The sequence below is a fragment of the Polypterus senegalus genome, chromosome 13, assembly GCF_016835505.1.
Source record: "Polypterus senegalus isolate Bchr_013 chromosome 13, ASM1683550v1, whole genome shotgun sequence".
In the NCBI taxonomy this organism is placed as follows: Eukaryota; Metazoa; Chordata; class Cladistia; order Polypteriformes; family Polypteridae; genus Polypterus; species Polypterus senegalus.
Window position 1 is genome coordinate 51,503,848 of NC_053166.1, and position 22,580 is coordinate 51,526,427.

General features: G+C 38.1%; 1 protein-coding gene across 5 annotated transcripts in view; it reads right to left on the reverse strand.

Moving 5' to 3' along the window:
- jakmip2 (janus kinase and microtubule interacting protein 2) overlaps positions 1-22,116 on the reverse strand; it is a 74,600-nt gene extending 52,484 nt beyond the window's left edge. The window contains exons 1-2 of one of the 5 annotated variants that reach the window (XM_039775355.1): positions 21,991-22,116; positions 491-727 (exon numbers count right to left, since the gene is read on the reverse strand). In XM_039775355.1, coding sequence (XP_039631289.1) covers positions 491-619 — 129 coding nt within the window. In that variant the 5' untranslated portion in view covers positions 620-727; positions 21,991-22,116. Of the gene's footprint in view, positions 1-490; positions 746-21,676; positions 21,774-21,806; positions 21,962-21,990 lie in introns of those variants that run through there. The other 4 variants (XM_039775353.1, XM_039775357.1, XM_039775356.1 and 1 more) reach the window with 4 other exon arrangements.
- Positions 22,117-22,580: the final 464 nt, after the last annotated feature.

Consider the following 22,580-nt stretch of genomic DNA (forward strand, 5'->3'; position numbering starts at 1 on the left):
TCTAATTTTGCAACATGCTGAACATGTTTCTTCAATAAAGGCAGCTTTTAGATTTGATAACAAAGGAATACAAAAGAAATGAGAGCCTCAAAAAGATAAGTAACAGAACTACAGTTGTACATAACCACACAAGAAAATATGAAATGAGTGTAAACCAAAGGAATGCCAACAGAGGGTGCTAAAGGACATCTAATTTTTAGGCAACTACTTTGATCAGAAAAGGACTAAATAAAGTGTGGTTGATTTTAAAGATTTCTAATGAATCTTGATTTGCTTTGCCTCTCCTAACAGCCACATACTACAAAATACATATGGATATACACCTTGAAGTATATACTGTAATCTCTCCAATAAGTCAACGGTTTCTAAAGTCACAGACAATATCGTCCACAATCAAATTTTCTTCTCTATTAGGCTGCTGGATTAATTGAAAGGATTGTACCTCAAAGTCCTTGGGTACTGACAAATGAAAAAATAATAAAATGTGTACCTTGCATTTCTCTTGATGTAGTTCTATTTGAATATCTGTCAATTTGGATCGGAGGTCTTCATTTGCAGCTTGTAAAGCTGAGATAAGTGCTTCAGGCTTCTCGCCTTTGGAGCGTCCTTTCTTAGCCATGTTTGGGAAAACCACAGAACCACATGCAGATTTCAGTGAGGCGAGTCCATCCCACTAGCAGTTAATACAAATGTTCTACATTTCATTGTCCAGCCTCTTTGCTATTATCTGTGGAAATTGGAAGACCTGTTAAAGGTATTAAACAAATTTAAAAACATAATATTAACAATCAACCTTACAAAGCAACTTCATGGTGTATGGGGAACAATCTGAACTTTAGTTAAAGAGGCAGAAAGATATGTTTTAAAAATGTTTGGAAAAATTTTAACACTTGAACAGAAAAGTCAAGCTTTCTAAATCTCTCCATTTGTTTTACTAAGTCAAGACCACCAAACTGTTTTACATTTTTTCACATTTTCCTTTAAATCTTTAGTTTTGATTTTCCTTGTACTTTTTGGATATTTGTACAAACCTTGTTTGTGCAAATCTGTAGTAATAAAGATTATCTGTGAGTATACAGTTCAACAGATTTCCATTTGGGATGAAGCCTCTGTTGTCATATATTACTTCTATGAATTAATGATTTTTGTATTACAAAATAAAACTGACTCCTATTACTTTTTAAATAATGTACTTTTATAATAACACCAAAAATTGTCCTTGCCCTTCAATTTCAAATATTCTGCACTTAGGGATTTGTCCTAAATGTTTTAAATTACTCAATGGCAATATTTAATAATTATACTAAGCAGTTTTTTTCTCCACCACTGAAACAATGCGAACAATGAGGTCACAAAATAGCTGCAATCAAAAGAACAAATCATCAACAAAATGGTGACACAATGTCACCAAAATAATAATACACTTCAGAAACAATAAAATCAAAATACAGGGAAGAGCATAAAGATATCTCACATTTTGACAGGGTATAAATAAATGAACAAAGCTATCTAAAAAAATGTACATATTTCTGAAAAGTTCATAAAAAACATTTTTGCTTTAATGGGTTTTAAAAATCATATCAGCCAAATGGCAGCCATCATTGGCAATACATTGTTGAAGATGTTCCCAGAAATTCTCCATCACTCTCCGGGTCATCTCAGGTGGAATGGCGTTGATTTCCTGTCTAATCCTTTACTTCAAATCCTCAAGAGATCGAGGACGATTTTTAAAATCCTTTTCCTTTAGGTATCCCCAAAGGAAAAAGTCACATGGGCTTAATGTCTCCCCTCAAAGAGTTAAAATGCCCAAGGAACATTTCCCTTATCACTCTGAGCGAACGTAGTGCTGTGGCCTTGTTCTGTTGAAACCACCCATGTTCTGTTCTAGGTCTGCCAGGTGATTTTCTTTTCAGTGTGAACCCAGTTGCCCAAAGGTTAGAAATCCATAGGAAAATCATTTTCCGATCTGGTACAAATGCATTTCAACTGAGCATGAAGCATGTATGGAATGCTCTCAGCGTCACTGTCACACAATGGTTGTTCTCATAATACGCTTGAAGAACAAAGCCCCGATGTTCACCGGTCCAACTCCTAATGGGTACTGAAAACAGTAGAGACTAACATACCAAATGAGACCTACCACACCTCTCTACCCCCACTACAGGCCGCACAGTTCTCCCTTGAAATGTGGGAGATCTTTATGCCTTACCCTGTACCAATACAAGGTTTCCACAAAAAGTTATAATGACCTTACTGCACTTTTTTCAATGTAAAATACAAGAAGTAAAAAATATAAGCTAATTAAACAACAAGGTCAGTTAAAGGTAAAAATGATTAAATGAGAGTGAAAATGGGTGTTACAAAAACCTGCAGCCTTGGAGGGCTTCAGAACTAAAGTTGAAAACCACTGCACTTGAGAAAGAATAAAAGCTTTCTATTTTATTTTTTGTTTTAAATATAGGCTTATAAACAGCTGACACAATCCTATATATCAAATAGTAACAACGTTTCTGACAGTCATCTCTGTTGTACTATAAACAATGCAAAGGTTAGGATGAAATGACTATGTAGAGAGCCTTCAAAAGACTATGAATGTGAGCAAAGAAGGTATTATGAAAGCTCTTCAAACAGTGCATTTTATGGGAAAAGACAATATTAAATATTTCAAGTAAGCAACTTTTCTGTCTTCATGTTTTCAAGGAATGGCAGAGGTACTGACTGCTACAGATTATGTTATAACATTACAGGAAATGAAAAATGCCCTTGACACAGTCATGACTGAGACACTTCAGTCTAAACTGTGGGACCTTTTGCCTGTACCTGTTTGTCCTGAGGAGAGCACAGACGTAACTTTTAACAGAAAGCTGTGTCCCTACATTTGTCTCATAAAACAATAATGGTTACAAAAATGTTCCTGAGAAACACATACTGTAGTTAACATTTTGCAACACTAAAACTATGGCAATCAATGATTTTGATTACTGACTACACAAACCAGCTTTTGTTGTGCAATCAAAAAATTTAAACGCTATTGTCTGCGATAGCAATGATTCAATGATGTCATACATTGCAACTTCAGGCTGCCATAGGGCCCCACCATTAACAACAACACTGATTAATGCAATTAGAAAATACACAAAATAGCAGCACCTGGAAGTTAAAAGAAAAAAAACACAAACAAGTGTGTGAACATACAGTATAAATACATAAGAAACAATCACAACCTCAAAATGAAAATAAAATTACAAAACACATTCCAAACTGTATGTAGCACATATATTTTTCCTAACTGTTTACATCTGTTCACTTAATTTTGACATCTTTTAATATTCTAGCATGGTTATACCACTTTTATCAAGCTGTAATTTAGACTATAAGTTACAACAAGACTTTACTTGAACTTTTTACAATTTGTTGAACAGGTTTTTCAATAGGTCTAAAATACCAATGTAAAACTATTAACAGTGGTTTTCAAGTAAATACTTTTTCACTCAGACAGGCAGAAACAAATTATTTATTAAATGCCTACAGACCTTTTCCTTAGGTTTTTAAAGTGAGCCCACTTGGAAGGAAAATTATTCTGTAAAATAAAAAAGTGTGGCAAAATGTCCCTTTTTAAATTAACTACAGATCAAACACTGATAAATTATTACTAAATGATACAGTAGCTTTTAGAGTGATAAAGAAATATACAATGAAAAAATAATATTTAATGCATTTACAAGTCAAAATAATGAACGACCACAACAAAATAGTTGCTTGCACTACAAATTCCATAACTACATTTTTAAACAGGACATGCTTAACAGTGAGTGCCATTCCTCTGGCTTTTTCTGGCCTCACTATTATCATTCGTAATTCCACGTTTTTAAAATGAATTGCTCAAATCACCTCAAATAGCCTAACCACAAGTCATCATTACAATGCTCATCCTTTCTATCCATTCTGCCTTCATTCCTGTGTCCATCATCCATTCACCTTTTACTCCCACACATCAGGCAACCCAAAAAACTTAAATAAAAGCATATTTCACCTCTGTCCACATTCTGTATGTCACCTAAAATGTATACTTCATGATTTTCACTTTACAAATTTTGAGCAGGTATTTCTTCAGCCAGTCTCTCTAGTCATTCTTTATTCCTTTTTCCATAAATATTATTTTGTGCATTCAGCGTATATATGCTCTAATTCTATTCAGTCCCTGACCTGCTTCCCATAATTTATGGACATACTGTATACCCAAGCTTCCTGGTCACAATATATTTCCTATTAATATCACTCCTTCATTCTATCTACCATTACACTCACATTTGGGCTAAGCATTGGGTCACATGTCAATCATAAATTGCTCAAATCTGGTACCATAGTTCCTATTAGTCACGGGGAAAAGTGAGACCCACTGGGTAATCTACATGGTAAACTGCATATTTTTTGCATGACTCATTTCAGGGGTCCTGGAGCAGAGATGTTTTAAGAAATTAAAGTGTAACCCGACTCCAAAGCAAAAACACAGTGTTTATGGAAAATACTGTATGCAAACATTATTAAATGAAACCCACAGAGCATAATTTAACAAGTTATACAATTTACACATGGTGTAACATGTAGGAATATTCAGGGACTTTGTTAACTAATTTAAAGGTGGAGCATTTTATTTTTTAAAATTACTTCTTTAAAGAGTAAACCAAAGCAAAGATGGCTTGGACAATAGGACAATATTGTAGTTGTAGAGGAATCTTTTGAGCATTGGTATTTTTGTTAGATTTTCAGGTCTTAACTTTCTTATGTCATTGGATTTTGCTTGCAGAATGTGGATATACTGTACTTACTGTATTTACACTTGGATTGCATTTTAGGCAACTTCTTTTACTTATTTTAGCACATTTGTGCTTTTCCATTTTTTACATTTTTGTTAATAAATACTTCATTTATAAAGATTCTTTGGTTTCTCTTTTTTGCAAAAGTCAGGGATTTACAATCATTCTCCACCTTCTGGGGCTTTTGCTTTGTTTTGGGCATTTTCTAGTTAGTTTGCCAGATCTCCTTGTTTGGGGTCTGCTGGGTTGGAAGACAGCACCTAACAGTGAAGAGATGTTGGAGCTAGGATGAGTCTCTTCGGGCAGGGTGGTGAGGCACCTGGCCTGGCTTTATTGTCCTTTCAGGAGGTCAAACTCCCATTTTGCCACGTTTGCTACTCAGAATCATAACAAATAACAGTTCACACATTCACTCAGTTTCCTAAACTATTTGAAACCAGTGTAGGTTTTCTCTGTAGTACATTTCATTTTGATCATTTATTAATAATCTAGCTTCTTTAAAAAATGTTAGAACATGTCAAGACCTGTAACATTCATTTTAATGAAAGATCATCTCAGACAACAAATGGGATCAAGTTTTTAAAACTGAAAATCCACCCTCCTCTTCTTTAATTTGTCAAGTGTTACAGAGCTTGGACAAAGGTCCAAGTCATTACAGTCCTGGTACTTCCTGTTTTGCTATATAGTTGCAAGACATGGATGCTGTCCAGTGACTGGAGATGAAGACTGGACTCCTTCGGTACTGTGTCTCTTCGGAGAATCTTTTGGTTCCGCTGGTTTGACTTTGGGTAAAATGAGCGGTTGCTCACAGAGTCTCAAATAAGGTACATTACCTGCAATGTGAGGAAGCATTGGGTATGGCAACCACTGTGGCGTGAGTTCCAGAGGGTGGTCTGGCTCACAGGATCATCACTGTTGAGAGCTGAGCGGCTGGACAGGTCCAAGGGACCCACATAAAACCTGGCTGCGGCAAATAGATGGTTATTTCTGGAGGGCGAGACTGGACCACATATCAGCCTAGGGGGGTTGCCAACCTGGATTCCGAGCTCTTTCATCGTGTGATGGGTGCGGCAACATCCTGTACCAGTGCATGCTCCCCAACATCACCTGACCTGACTGATTTACTGAAATTCTTTGTTTCAAGTAGAATTTCTTCTGCATTTGACTGACTTTTTTTAGCTTTCTGTACAGCGCCCACTGTATGTATCACATAAATAAATACATTTTGGTCACGGTCTCATGCATATGACTCACTCTGATTAACAATGTGTAAACAGAACCACGAACATCATTAAATATTCAGATGTGACCAGGAAGTGTGAACAAAAATGGATGACTTCTCAAGAAATATAGTTCTCACAGAGTAAAAAGCAGTGCCATGATCTGTAGTCATTATGGACCAGTTTTGAGTTTTTATAGCATTTTGTTATTTATATATATACTAGCAAAATATCCGCGCTTCGCAGCAGATAAGTAGTGTGTTAAAGAAATTATCAAAAAGAAAAGGAAACATTTTAAAAATAACGTAACATGATTGTCAATGTAATTGTTTTGTCACTGTTATGAGTGTTGCTGTCATATATATATATACTGTATATATATATATATACACACACACACACACACACATATATACATATACACATCTACATATATATATATATACATCTACATATATATACATATCTACATATATACACATATACAGTATATATATATATATATATATATACATATCCACTGTCAAGGATGCCAGGGTTGCTTTGGGGGCCACGGGTTGAGGGCATGGAAGCCCCACCGCCACACCCAGAAGTGCTGGGGGGAAGATTAAAAAGGACACCCGGTGAGCTGCAGGGAGAACAGCCGGCACTTCCGCCACACTAGGGCATGGTCAACGGGAGTGTTGGGAACACCTGGAGCTCATCCAGGACATGGATAAAAGGGGCCGTCTCCCTTCATTCAAGGCTGGAGTTGGGTGGAAGAAGGACGAGGCACGAGAGGAGTGTGGAGGCGGCCCGGAGAAGAAGGCATTGAGTGGCCAGGACTGTGTATTGGGGTTTGTGGTGCACGTGACTGTGTCTGAGTGACATTGAACTTGTAAATAGTGGTATATAATAAACGTGTGGTGGTGGAAATCATTATGTCCGCCTGTCTGTGTCCGGGCCAGGTCCACACCACATATATATACACATATATATATACATATCTACATATATATATATATATACACATACATACATACATACATATATATCTATTAAGGATCTCTTTGTATACCACGTTGTCAGTTTAGCACTCCGGTTGTAATATGACCAAGTTGTGCACTGAGCTTACTTTTGAGAATGCAACGTATAGTTGTCCAGGAGAAAAGCAATGTTGCCTCAAATCAATGGCAACCTTTTGTAGGGTCTGTTCATGAGACTTATTAATTGTCATCGCGAAGCAAAGCCTTACTGGAAATTGGAGGCATTTGAATTGAAATGGGAGATCAGAGGGTACAACGGTGATGCGAGGAATACATTCAGAGTGTGGCGCTCTGTTGTTTTTTTGTGTAGCTGCCTTCACACAGCTTCTCCACTGCTTTATAAACGAACGCCATACAAGGCCGTCCTTTCTCCTTGCTTCGCTGTTCTGTACTGTTTCATTGTTCATTTATTATGATTGTTATAGTTATTGTGTAGCTATTTGAGACTTACTTTACTGTTCAGGTACCCATTTCCTTTATTTAATCCGTGGCTTCTACTCTATATTTTGTTAGTTTATTACGATTATAGATATTCATTGATTCCCTTCTTTAGCTGACTGCCTGCTCATATAAGGCGCTCCGCTGGTTTTTTGTGAAGCAGCCTTTACACAGCTTCTCCGCTGTTTTATAAACGAACGACATATAAGGCCATCCTTTTTCCTTGCTTCGCCAAGGAAGCTGCCTTTTTAATTTAATCCACGGGTTCTCCGCTGTTTTATTGTTCGTTTATTACGTTTGTTATAGTTCTCTTTGTATAGCACATTGTCAGTTCAGCACTCCGGTTGTAATATGACGAAGCTGTGCGAGCTCACTCTTGAGAATGCAACGTATAGTTGTCCAGGAGAAAAGAAATCTTGCCTCAGATCAATGGCAACCTTTTGTAGGGCCTGTTCCTGAAACTTATTACTTGTCATCGCGAAGCAGAGCTTTACTGGAAATTGGAGGCATCTTTAACATGGCCTTTTTATAACTTCAATTTAACTTAATTTAACTTAATCCTGATACTCTGTATGTTCAATTCTTCATAATAACTATTAATGGAGGCTCTAAAATCTGTACTGACCCCTACTCTCTCTTCTGTTTCTTTTTCCAGTTTCTTTGTGGTGGTGGCCTGCGCCACCTCCACCTACTCAAAGCTTTTATGATGCTCCAACAATGATCGATGGATTAAAAAGCAGAAGTCTACGTGACCATTATCATCAAGTCCTTCCGTGAGAACCCAAAATCCAAATAGGACTGTTTCATTTATTTTAGGTAGAATGCCCAGAGGGGACTGGGCAGTCTAATGGTCTGGAATCCCAACAGATTTTATTTTTTTCTCCAGCCGTCTGGAGTTTTTGTTTTGTTTTTTCTGTCCCTTCTGGCCATTGGACCTTACTCTTATTCTATGTTAATTAATGTTGACTTAATTTTTCTTATTGTGTCTTTTATTTTTTATTCTTTATTATGTAAAGCACTTTGAGCTACTGTTTGTATGAAAATGTGCTATATAAATAAATGTTGTTGTTGTTGAAATGGGAGATCAGAGGGTGTAACGAGGATGCGAGGAATACATTGAGTGTAGAGAAACTCTAGAGACAGCATGTGTATTAACTTGTGGATTTTTCTGTGAGTATTTGGTGGCAGCGTGACGAAGTTGCTTCCGCAAGACCGCGTTAGCTGTGGAGCTCAGCTCGGAGCATATTCTTTTCCTACCTTGTCAACTGTGTAATGCGTTTTTTGAACAGGTTTGATGCATGGAAGTGATCACTCGTACTGTGTTCAGTCAGTTCACGTGAGCTGCTCTCTTGTGTGATGTTGCAATGTCCACGGCTTTATTTAATGTTAGATAAGACCCGGCACTTAAAAGTTTCTCACTACAGCAATTTTAACTCCATTACAACTCTGCCCCCCACAGCCATTGAGCTGCAGTCCATTACAGTATATGGATAAAAATAGGTTCCAGATATGACCATTATGCATAGAATTTCGAAATGAAACCTGCCCAACTTTTGTAAGTAAGCTGTAAGGAATGAGCCTGCCAAATTTCAGCCTTCTACCCACACGGGAACTTGGAGAATTAGTGATGAGTGAGTGAGTGAGTCAGTCAGTCAGTGAGGGCTTTGCCTTTTATTAGTGTATATATATATATATATATATATATATATATATATATATATATATATATATATATATATATATATATATATATATATATATATATATATATATATATACACACACACTAATAAAACATATGTATGTGTGTGTATGTTATGGGTAGAACCCGGAAATTGGATAAACCTAGCATTACCTGGGTAAAGCTTGCATTATCCAAAAGACATGGGTAAAGCTGGAATAAAATATGAGTTTCTAACTTTTCCTGGGTAATCTTAGGTTTAACCAACCCCCATGTGGGTAAGTCACACTTTACCTAGATAAAGCGTGATTTTAATAAAATATTATCTCCAATTCCAGCTTTACCCATATCTTTTGGATAATGTGAGCTTTACCTGGGTAATGCGATGTTTATCCAATTTTCAGGCTTTACCGATAAAAAAATATATTTTTTATGTATGTGAAGCTTTTACATCACTTTGCTGATGATGTCATTGGATTGCATTGTGTTTTGCCATTTTCCCATTAATGTGTTTCCATTGCAGATGCACAAATCAATAATATCTATGATTATAGATTACTTAAAAAGTTGTAGTAATGCCTTATTAGAATTTTATCTAAAAATAAAGGAAAGGAACTTTGTGAAAAGAAATAATAAATTATAACTTTGTTTAAGAAGTAAAGCCTCATAATCCAGTTCTCTTGCCTGTAATTTCTGATATTTTGTAACTGTAAAAGTTCATCTCATCAATCAACTCTCACTCATCATATGGTTTTGATTCCTGTTGTCATGGATAAAGCTCTGTCACTCTCTTAAATATCAAAATAGAACTACTAACAATGTACTATAATTTTAAAATATGCTCTTGCTGGCAGCAAGCTAATCATTAAATCAAAACGACATTGATGAGAACACACACAAAAGAAACACCATAGAAAAGCTGTGGACAAATAAATGTTAGACAAACTGCTTTAAAGAATACATACACATGCCATAAGATAAACAATGGAGTAAGCAGCAGTTCAGTTTTCAGAACGAAAGACAGTGTTGGTCTTACCTGCCAGTGCCAGAAAGTATCTATTATGGTATTTGAATGCCATGACTCATAACACATTATGGCTAGAGCCAGTAGATTAAATGAATATAGAGATTTCTATTGATTAAAGTCAATTACATATTTTGAATCATCCATCCATCCATTATCCAACCCGCTATATCCTAACCACAGGGTCATGGGGGTCCACTGGAGCCAATCCCAGCAAACATAGGGCGCATGGCAGGAAACAAACCCCGGGCACCGCATGGAATGCACACACACACACACACACACACACACACACACACACTCACACTCACACACACTAGGGACATTTTAGGATCTCCAATGCAACATGTTGAAACTTGATTTTCATGAACCTAAAGTGATTGACTAATCTCCTAGTTCTTAAGTACTGTATGTGGAATGATTTTCCCACCAAAAGAAAAGTGATGTGTAAGTATAACAGTTTGTTTAGACATCCTTTTGGCATGCAGCCGGAATCATGTTCAGTTTTAATGTACATTACAATGGGATTGAACAGAAGATACACAGTAGAAGTAAAGCAAAATCATAGCTACAATCTCATGGTGAGAATGACGAACAGAACTGTAGTAATCAGTTCTGTTCTGGTGGGTGGAGAATTCCTTTAATATATGTTTTATTCATTTTAGCAATTCCTCGTAATAGGGAATCAGTTGATTCGTGCCTCTTCTAATTCTAGTTATGTTTTAAATAAGAATAACTCTCAATATATACTCTCAAAATATTTCTCAATTGTTGCTTTAAATTAGAGCTGCAGATTCAAGCTGTACGATATGAGAGCAGCTCTCAGATGTCACATAAGGGAAACACACACATACACACACAATGGCAAAAGGTGTTTTTTAAAAAACACAGCAGCTGATCTTGCTTAGTTTTTCTTCAATCCACCGCCCAGAGCTGTGCTGCGAGACTTCACTCCCATCTCTCACCCCCAGAGTGTTTTCCTCTTCGTTGTCAAAGTCTCCCTGGGCTTAATTGGGATCCAACGTAAACCCACCCTTTCACTTCCAACCTCTTTGGATACTCAGGTCAATACTGCCTGCAAACCATGAGTCAAAACCGATGGAGTTTTGCGGAAAAAAAAAAGTAACTGGTGAGTGTCGCCTTTCTCACCTCCAGCTCTCCCTAATAAGAAGTCTGCATGTTGTGTGTGTGTGTGTGTGTCTCTCTCTCTCCCCTTCTCAGGTGCAGTCTGGGAAACATTAATTAGTTTTGGCCAACGCTTTTAGTAGACTATCATTTTGGGGGTTGGTGGCAGGATTGGCACTCTAACCACTGTTAAAAAACCTCAAACTGTTCCAGTGTGGTGCTGAGGTGTCACCCACTACACTCAGGTGGTTCATTGTGTGGTGGGTGCAGCAACGCGCTATCAGCTCATGCTCCCAGCCCCCTCTCTCTATCATTTTTAGAACATCTGTAGAAAACTAAAGACTAAAGCAGAAAATATACAATGAGGAACAAAGACACATGTTAATAATTATTATTAATAAAAGAAACATATCTAACATTACATTTTAGTGTTTACTAATATTAATCAACAATGTAAAGCTTTGGTTTCAGAAAGAAATGTTAACATTCAGTAAATACAGGAACAGGGAGAACCTAAAGTGTATAGCCAAGAAGCAGACTCAACCTGCATATTGACTTAAGAGTTATTTTGTTCTTTTCAGACCTGAAGTAGCATATAAATTGTAACTATATCTTCTGATCTGAATTCACATGTATACTGTTCACTGTATAATATTTGTATACTGAAAGTATGGCAATTTAGGCTTTCAATTTTTATTCCATATCAAACCACCTACTGTTCTTACATAAAAAATACTTATTCAAAAAGCATTTGTTTTACATAAGAAAAACTAAAAGACATATACCAGCACCTACACAGAAACTATCAGTGATCACTTATCAAAGTGATTTGGGGGACCTCAACTTACAATAGTTTGGGAACTCCTGCAGTAAACTGTTTACATTTAGTCAAATCATACTTGTATCAAAATGTTACACGGTAAACCAAGAGAACATATTTAGAACACAGAAACTATAGCTACTTTGTTTTCTCAGTCTCAAAAGTTTCACTTGGAAGTATTTTAGCCATACTTTTTAGTTATACTTATTTAAAAACTACTTGTGATAATTTAAAGACAAAATCTGGCTTGCTGCTGAGCAATACTCCCAGTCTGAAAACCTGAAATTTACTGCATTCTATTGAGGATTAGTTTATGGGGGCAGACTGGTTAACTTATTTGGAAGATACATTTTTTGAAAAAGGCACAGATGTTATTATTTTGAATAAAATCAAATTGCAAATTGTCAGGTACAAATCAAGAGCTGAATTGAATTCACAAGTCACCATCAATTTATTGGCCTACTATATGCAAACGTTAAAGACGCATACAGCGCCACCCCACTGCCTGCGCTTGGGAAAGCAGATCATAACCTGGTTCTGCTTCAGCCTCAATACAAACCAAGAGTGAGGGCGCTACCTACAACCACACGCTCATTCAGGAAGTGGTCCCCTGAGGCAGAGCAGGCTCTGAGAGACTGCTTTGGAACTACAGACTGGGATATATTGCTGAGATCACATAGTGAGAACATTGAAGAGGCTGTTGAATGCACAACTGATTACATCAACTTCTGTATGGACATTGTAGTTCCAGTAAGAACAGTACGCTGCTATGCTAACAACAAGCCATGGATTACAAGTGACATCAAGGGCCTTTTGAACCAGAAGAAAAGGGCTTTTAAAGGTGGTGATAAGCATGAGCTGAAGTGCGTGCAGAAGGAACTCCGAGTCCAGCTCAGGGCGGCGAAAGAGCAGTACAGGAGAAAGCTGGAGCAGAAGTTGCAGAAAAACAGTATGAAGGAAGTGTGGGATGGGATGAAGATTATCACTGGCTGCAGCTCGAACGGGTGCCGCATCGAGACAGACGTGGAGAGAGCAAACCAAATGAACAACTTCTTTAATAGGTTTGATCACAGTAACCCACTCTCACCTCGAGTACTGCATCCTCCAACCATCCTTCTGCTGATACCAGCATAGGTGAGACATCCCCACCCACAATTACAGCAGCCCAGGTGAGCAGAGAGCTGAAAAGACTTTGTGCCAGCAAAGCAGCGGGTCCAGATGGTGTATCGCCACGATTGCTGAAGGCCTGTGCGTTGGAACTGGGAGTCCTCTACAGCGCATCTTCAACCTGAGCCTGGAACAGGGAGAGTCCCAGGCTTTGGAAAACATCTTGTATCACTCCTGTCCCAAAGGTATCACGTCCTAGTGAGCTGAATGACTTCCGGCCTGTTGCTCTGACGTCACATCTGATGAAGACCATGGAGCGGCTGCTGCTTCACCACCTGAGGCCACAGGTCCGTCACGCCCTAGACCCTCTGCAGTTCGCATACCAGGAGAAGGTGGGAGCGGAGGATGCCATCATCTATATGCTTCATCGATCCCTCTCCCACCTGGACAGAGGCAGTGGTGCTGTAAGAATTATGTTTTGGACTTCTCTAGCGCCTTCAACACCATCCAACCTCTGCTCCTTAGGGATAAGCTGACTGAGATGGGAGTAGATTCACACCTTGTGGCATGGATTGTGGACTATCTTACAGACAGACCTCAATATGTGCGTCTTGGGAACTGCAGGTCTGACATTGTGTGCAGCAATACAGGGGCGCCGCAGGGGACTGTACTTTCTCCGGTCCTGTTCAGTCTATATACATCAGACTTCCAATATGACTCGGAGTCCTGCCACGTGCAAAAGTTCGCTGATGACACTGCTATTGTGGGCTGCATCAGGAGTGGGCAGGAGGAGGAGTACAGAAAGTTAATCAAAGACTTTGTTAAATGGTGCGACTCAAACCACTTACACCTTAACACCAGCAAGACCAAGGAGCTGGTGGTGGATTTTAGGAGGCCCAGGCCCCTCATGGACCCTGTGATCATCAGAGGTGACTGTGTGCAGAGGGTGCAGACCTATAAATATCTGGGAGTGCAGCTGGATGACAAATTGGACTGGACTGCCAATACTGATGCTCTATGTAAGAAAGCTCAGAGCAGAATATACTTTCTGAGAAGGTTGGCATCCTTCAACATCTGCAGTAAGATGCTGCAGATGTTCTACCAGACGGTTGTGGCGAGTGCCCTCTTTACGCGGTGGTGTGCTGGGGTGGCAGCATAAAGATGAAAGACGCCTCACGCCTGGACAAACTTGTTAAGAAGGCAGGCTCCATTGTAGGATTAAAGTTGGACAGTTTAACATCTGTGGCAGAGCGACGGGCACTAAGCAAACTCCTGTCAATCATGAAGAATCCACTGCATCCACTTAACAGTGTCATCTCCAGACAGAGGAGTAGCTTCAGTGACAGACTTTTGTCACTGTCCTGTTCCACTGACAGACTGAGGAGATCGTTCCTCCCCCACACTATGCGACTCTTCAATTCCACCCGGGGGAGTAAATGCGAACATTAATTTTATTTTAATTCTTTTCATTTTTATTACTATTTAATTTAATATTGTTTCTTTGTATCAGTATACTGCTGCTGGATTATGTGAATTTCCTCTTGGGATTAATAAAGTATCTATCTATCTATCTATCTATCTATCTATCTATCTATCTATCTATCTATCTATCTATCTATCTATCTATCTATCTATCTATCTATCTATCTAATTCACAGCTCTTACGACAGCATCAGCAGGTGCTACAGGAATACAATGGCTACTGCACATAAAGGTGCACAACTATATAATGAACTGGAGATTATTGGCATACTTAAAACACAAAAAAAGTTCAGCCAATTTAATTTTCCTTAATTCTGCAGATTCCTGGGGGAAACAGGATATCTTCTTTTGAAGCAACTTAAAATTAACCAATCACACTATGGAAGTTACAGTATATAATTTGTAAAGTTATTAACATATGCATCAACTGCTTGGAGGTATGAGGTCAGTGTTTTCTTTTACCAAAAAAATCCACAAATAAAAGCAACAGTAAACAATTAATTCATGTTGTATACAGTATAAAGAAAGCATTAAAGTCAAAGCAAAATTCTCAAAAAAACCTTGAGAATAGCAAGGGGGTGGGTAAATCCATGATGCACTCAGTAAAGCCATTGATGACACAATAACAATTACAAGAAAACTTTCAGCAGAACGTGCCAATTTCATGATTTCAACACAGAATTACAGTAAATGGAGTAAAATGCACAGCTCACTAACTTCTTTTTATGCTTGCCAGATTGGTAGAACAGATGAAAAAGTTTCAACAAGAACTAAGAGTAAATTTTCTGTATTTCTGGCAACTTTGCTGTAATAAACAACAATCATCATGTGTCAAAGAAAAAACTGACAAAAACCAGTACTTTATTCAGATCACTAAAAACGAGGTAATATATGGTACAACATATGCTGCTTATAACACTCATTAAAACTCCAGTTACGCCACATATATGGCAGATAATTCAATATTGTGGTACTTTATCAAACAGTGAAAATAATTATCAAACAGTAAAATGATATTTACGATTGTGGTCCTTCTTTAAATTAGTATTTTCAAAAGAAAATGCTTGGACTTCCCCTCTATATAATCCATGGTTTAAGCTATCAAAATGGCATTTTGAAACATAACAGCCCCACCAAGAACTCACAGGATGATATTTTAAGCATCCTTGACTCCTTGAAAATGAGACAAGCTGTTTAATTGTCACAGTCAAATGCATGCCTAAGACCACGTGTCTTATGTGGTCTACATGATACATTAAATTGATAGCTGACTCCCTAACGATACTATCTTACGGCTCCAAATTCTGATTTAAGAAGACCTCCAGCACTGCTAAAAGAAGTCTAATAACACTTAGCATCCATAGTAAAAAGAAACTTGAAAACCAACTCTTCTGATCTAATGTGAATGCAGAAGAAGCTGAACTAAAGATTATAATGTTGGTTGTCAATGAGTCAAAGGACTTGCTTTAACTCCAACAGCTTACAAAAACTGCATTAAATGGGCATTGTGGTGTCTTCATTAAACTTGAAAAACTCATTTGATCATTTCAGAGAGCACTCAGATTTCTACATAGGAGTAATAAAGTGAAAGGAAACTAAGGTGAAAGGGGTTATGATAGAGCAATGTAAGGTGTATGGGGAAGAAACACCTAGACTAGAGACAATTACAAAATGTACAATAAAGCTTAAATATAAAGAACAATTTAGGAAGACAAAGAAAAGAAAGTAAAACTAAGCAAGGAATACTGACAAGAGCATAAAGGCTATATGGAACGAGTGTAAAATAAAGATTGTGAAGAACAATAGCTTAATGTATGAGCATACAACTGAGACACTTAATGCAAGACAGATTGGCAACAAAAGAGCTCTATACTTAAAAAATGAGCCTGTCGTGTTCAGGTTGTAATTTGGATTAATTTGACACACCACTTTATCAATATTAACAACTAGCAAAATACTCACGCTTCACAGCGGAGAAGTAGTGTTTTAAAGAAGTTATGAAAAAGAAAAGGAAACATTTTAAAAATAACGTAACATGATTGTCAATGTAATTGTTTTGTGACTGTTATGAGTGTTGCTGTCATCAAGGATTTGATTATAATTATTTCTTTCAATCAGGTTCGTATTTGGAGGACGTGTTGTGTTCAAGTTACATTCCGTTTTTGTCAACCGTTGTAAAGGTAACAGGTTTCATTCATTGAACTGTTCACTACCCAAATCGGTACTCGTGAATGTAAGATGTTTAACAGGCATTCCCAGTATTAAGTTGTGGATTTGCCTGCGAATATTTAGTGACAGCATGTCTATGAACTTGTGGATTTTTCTGGAAGTATTTGGCGGCAGCGTCATGAAGTTGTTTTCGTCTAGCTGCATCAGAAAATGTAGCACGACGTCTGACACGCTTCCATTTTACTTTTTTCTCACAGCTTGGATTGCTGCTGTCATAATCGGTTTGAGTTTCATGGTTTGTTTCAATTATGTTAGTATTTGCAGGACTTGTGTTGAAGTGACATTCGGCATCTGTCAAGCGTTGTAAGCATACAACTGGCTTCATCGATAACTTCGCATCTAGCTTTTGAGAGTTGAAACATTCATAAACATCAAAGTGTCTAGTACTCAAATCGTCACGTGTGAATCTAAGATGTTTAAGAGGCATTGGCGATTCTCCAAAGGTGTAAAATATTTGGCCATTTCGGTACAGTTGAAAGCGACAACGGAACAATTCAGCAGTAGCCATCAACTCACATGTAGAAGCATAGGTGAAGGGCTTAAGCATTTCACTCTTCTAGTGCTCCTGTGTAGTATAAATATCTCCTGTACCATCATCAGTCCACACCTTGAACCTGTCCCAGTCATTCAATACATAAGACACAATGTTCCTCCGGATATCAAGATTGAGCCTGATATGTCAGTACAATATATAACACAGAGAATGGAAAAGGCAGGCGCCATCTCCAGGCATGGAAACCACTCGGTAAGTGACAGTTCTTTGATCGATGGTGATCACCTCGATAGACATCTCACCACCCAAATTGCTACTCGCATTCCCGGTATTAACTTGTGGACTTGCCTGCGAATATTTAGAGGCAGCGTGTCTATGAACTTGTGGAATTGCCTGCGAGTATTTAGTGACAGAGTCTCTATGAAATTATGGATTAGCCCGCAAGTATTTAGCGACAGCGTCTCTATGAACTTGTGGATTTGCCTGCGAGTATTTAGCGACAGCGTGTCTATTAACTTGTGGATTTTTCTGCGAGTATTTGGCGGCAGCGTCACGAAGTTGTTTCCGTCTAGCTGCATCAGAAAATGTAGCACGACGTCTGACACGCCTCCTTTTTACTGTTTTCTTACAGCTTGGATTGCTGCTGACGGACGGCCTGATATGGGCAGGCAGTCAATTACGTGGGAGGCATGGAGATGGGGGGCGCAATATAGGCAGGCAGCCAACTACGTGGGAGGCATGGTGATGGGGGACGCAACTCCGCCTCACACGACGACCGAGCTGCAGGCCTATGGACGAATATATGTACATAAGTAGGATTCAGTTATGACCGTTACGTGTAGAATTTTGAAATGAAACCTGCTTAACTTTTGTAAGTAAGCTGTAAGAGCCTGCCAAATTTCAGCCTTCTACCTACACGGGAAGTTGGAGAATTAGTGATGAGTCAGTCAGTCAGTGAGGGATTTGCCTTTTATTAGTATAGATCTTTCTAAAGGCTGAAATCACACCCTGCTGTATTTAAAGGGGAATTAGGCATACATTCAATGTGAATGACTTGTTTTAGTTAGATTACAACTACACTCCTAGGCCACAGAGTTATAGAAAATGTTTATGCTCAAAACAAGTTTGACAACACATATATTTTGTCCTAACTAGGATGCACAATGTATTACATAAATCATAGCACATTCAATCCTCAATCATTTACCCATTCTAATACTCACTTTGGTCATTCAGATTTACTTAGCATTTAAACTGTCTCCTTAACAATGTGCATAAATCTGATCTGCACAATCTGAATTTACTGTGTAGCTGTTGTTTCACATAACAGTGTTACTATGCAGTCAAGTATATGATCAACAGCCTTTTTTATTATAAAAATATATTTGTTATGTAATTATCAAGTTTTGAAAGAGATGTTGATCAAGGACAATGCAATTTTTACGGCATTCTGGTGCTACATTCAATGTGTCAAAGGATGGACTTAGAAGTAAAGTTATAAATAAAGATTACAAACTCAAAACCCTGGCAATTTTGATTTTTTTTGGCCTTCTCTTTAGGAATGCCTGGCGTTCTGCACATCAAAGGACATGCATGTTAAATTAAAGGGTGGTCTTGTACGAGTGAGTATTGATGTGTTTGATGGACTAGTGCCCGGTCCATGACTTGTCCTTGCCTTATGCATGATGCCTGTAGGATAGGTTCTGACTCCCTAGGACCTTATATTTGGATTAAGCAGAAAGAGTAAATGAAAGAATGGACATCTCCTCCACATAATAATTCAGCTTTAAGTTGATTGGCTGGCTGCATTGTGGTTCTGAGACAACACTTTATGAAGAAAGTTACTACCTTTTATTAATTTTTCTGTATGTTGACACACTTCATTTGTTTTAAAAAGATAATAAACCATAACCAGATGTACATACAGACAATCTCTGATACAAATATTTGGTGCTGGAAAGTGGGGATGGTGTGCATATTGAATAAACATGTAAGGAGGGCTTGCAAAGAAGGGCTTGAATTTTATCACAGGACTGTGGGTGTTGTACCTTTTATTTAAATATCCTGCATAGTTTAACTACGTAAACATGAAACTCCTTCTGCACTTTCAAGGTGCAAGGTTTTTATAAAACTACATATGAGTACAAGAGCATGATGATGAGGCCAATTGCGTGGCTCAGCTCTTACTGCTTTGAAGCATGAGGAAGATCTTTCCAGTAATACAAATAATGTGATAAACGAAATGCTCAATGACAGACATGCACAGTTAGTGGGGTTGCTACAATAGCATAACTCTTTACTGAAAATGAATCAGAAAACACTAAAAGTTTGCCTTCCTGAGGGCTTTAAAGCCAAAGTAATATTTATTAGCGTAACAACTAAAATTTACCCAACACAGTGAGAGCAGAATTTAATACATAGATATTGTATTGGAAAATTACTTGTATTTATACTTGGATTTGAATTCAGAGTACTATGAGATACCTTCTATAATTACAGGTGATTACTGCAGTAAGCAATAGCAAAGTCTGATACCTTATATGAGGTAGCTTTAAAAACAACAGAACAAAAGATGTATTTCAGGAATTATGAAACAATAATAATAACCTTAAACTGACAAGTTTAACTTCACAATGATAGTCTTAAAGCTGGCGAAAATCTAAGAAAAGACGGGAGTGATTTTAGTAATTAAAACTAACCTGACATGTCCATTAAATATTATTCTTTGTAAACATTATTAAACAGGCAATGTCGTCTCCATATAGTGATATAAACATAAATCTCTCAACAGCAAATGACATCAACCTGACAAAGTGATTTTTCTAACAAACTAATTATCTTTGTATCTAGTAATTCATATGGCAATGAACTAATAAGCTTTCATTTTTAGTATTGATTTTAAGAAGTTCTAGTTTATCAGATATTTGAGTGAGAATACCAGTTAACAATTTTTTATGTGCAATGTTTAGATAAATCAGGTAGTTTATGATGATCATATCTTTTATTACAAACTCTACACTAAAATCCCCAAGCCAGTATTTTTGATATATCAGGGTAATTCCCTCCTTCTGTCTCAGAAGAGATTCAAACTCTGATGCAAGCAAGAATTTTACTGTACTCTGTATATGTGGCACTATTCAAGCTACATGGTTATTACTACTACTTTTTAGCATTGTTTGAGGAAAAAAAAAAATTCAGTAAAATTAGTTTTTCCAGACATGATTACACCCAATATATAACACATATGGGTGGCACAGTGCCTTGAAGAAAGGAGACCAGGGTTCATGCCCCAGGTCCTCCCTGTGTGGAGTCTGCAAGGTTTTCCTCCAGTGCTTGGGTTTCTTATCAAACGGTCCAAGTCATGCAGGTTAGTTAGATTAGCAAAGCTGAACTCTCCTGTGTGTGTGAACCTTGTGATGAACAGGCACCCTGTCCTGGGGTTGTTCCTGCTCTATGCTTGTTGGCATAGGATACAGATACTCCATGACCCTTCTCAGTGTACTTAGAAGATGGGTAGATGGAAGGAACACCTACGTTCATAATTGCATTATTGAAACATATGTAATTCCAAATAAGTCTAACATATGCAAAATGTAAACTTTTCCTCATTTAATAACAGCCACTAACAGAAAAGAGAATTAAAAAGAGAAATACTACTTACATGCTGTGGAATTTCAACTAGGGGAAACACGAATTTAAATCCTTTAAAAAACGTAGATTTCATTACTACTGTAAAGTTACCTGACATGATGAACGGTTCACATCGGAAAATAAAGCTCATCATAAAAAGTCTTAACTTGCCACGAGTCAGACTTGTTTTTTGTACACAATTACAACTGAGTGTTAATGGAGAAAATAAACATGCCTCTCTGAAACCGTGGAATTCTTAATATGGCTTATTGTATTGTACGATTCTGAATTTCTGCAGCGATTATCAGGTGATCACACGACACTTCACCCTACACGCACACACGAGACGCGCTGACTCGGCAGACACGCGCTCGCGCGCACACACACCCAAAAAAAAAAACCTCGCGCGCGCACACGCTGACAGCAACACAATGAAATAAAAAGGTCACTTGAAAGCCGTATGCACGTTACACGTACAAATAAAGTATACGTATTCGTGAAAATGCGTCAAGACATTTGAAACTTTACACTAAATAACACACGTTTAATAAAACCACACATTCCGCCATTTATTTGTATGCCTACCTGTCATTAACGGCGCATACCGCGCCATGCATCCCTGCGACAAATAAACCAAACCGAAGCACGACATCCATCCCCACCAGTCCTTACACGACAACAGTCACTTCACTAATTTAGATGTTATAGGCCATACCACATGTACGATGTTCTATAAATGCCCGAAGCGTCCTCAGGGAGCGGGCTCCGTCAGGGCCGAAATACGAAAGGGGGCGGGCAGCTATGGCTCTGCATCCCTCCAATTCTTATTACCGCTTTTGACGTCACTTTTCTCGTTTGTTTCAAGAAGGGTGGTCAAATGAGAGGTTAGTCCTTCTTACCACGTCGGCGGTGTCCAGCTATGATAAGGGCCCGGCAGCGTGGGCGCCGCATCCATGGCTCAGCGTTCATTCGCGGCTCAGCATCAGCAGCCGCGCCGTGCACTTCCACCAAGGAATATTGCGCGTTCCCGCTCGCCCCCAGCTGAGCTCGCGGAGAGAGGCGTGAGTAGCGGGCACAGTGCTGGGCGGAATGCACAACCATTCATACGTCACCGGTAACTCAAACAGCTTCGATTCCATCACCGTGCTTGGTTCTGTTATCCGTCGTCCCAATCAGTGTTTCGCAATCATTTAATTTTGTATACACGCATAAATACGTTTATTATTATTATCATTATTATTATTTTTTTAATAGTGAACACCGTTTCAAGGTTGTTTACAGACAAGTTTATTGGGTAAGTTTGCGTGTGTGTGCACTTGTGTGTAGGTGATTCCTTCTGGCTTCATGGTTGTGTTTCTGGCAACTGATTTACAACAGATTGTTAAAACTGAAGAACATATCATTGGCATCTACACAAAGTGTTGCTTACATAGAGGGATCAGTATCACCTGTAATTCTATGCACTCTAGCTACGAACCATCATTTTGAA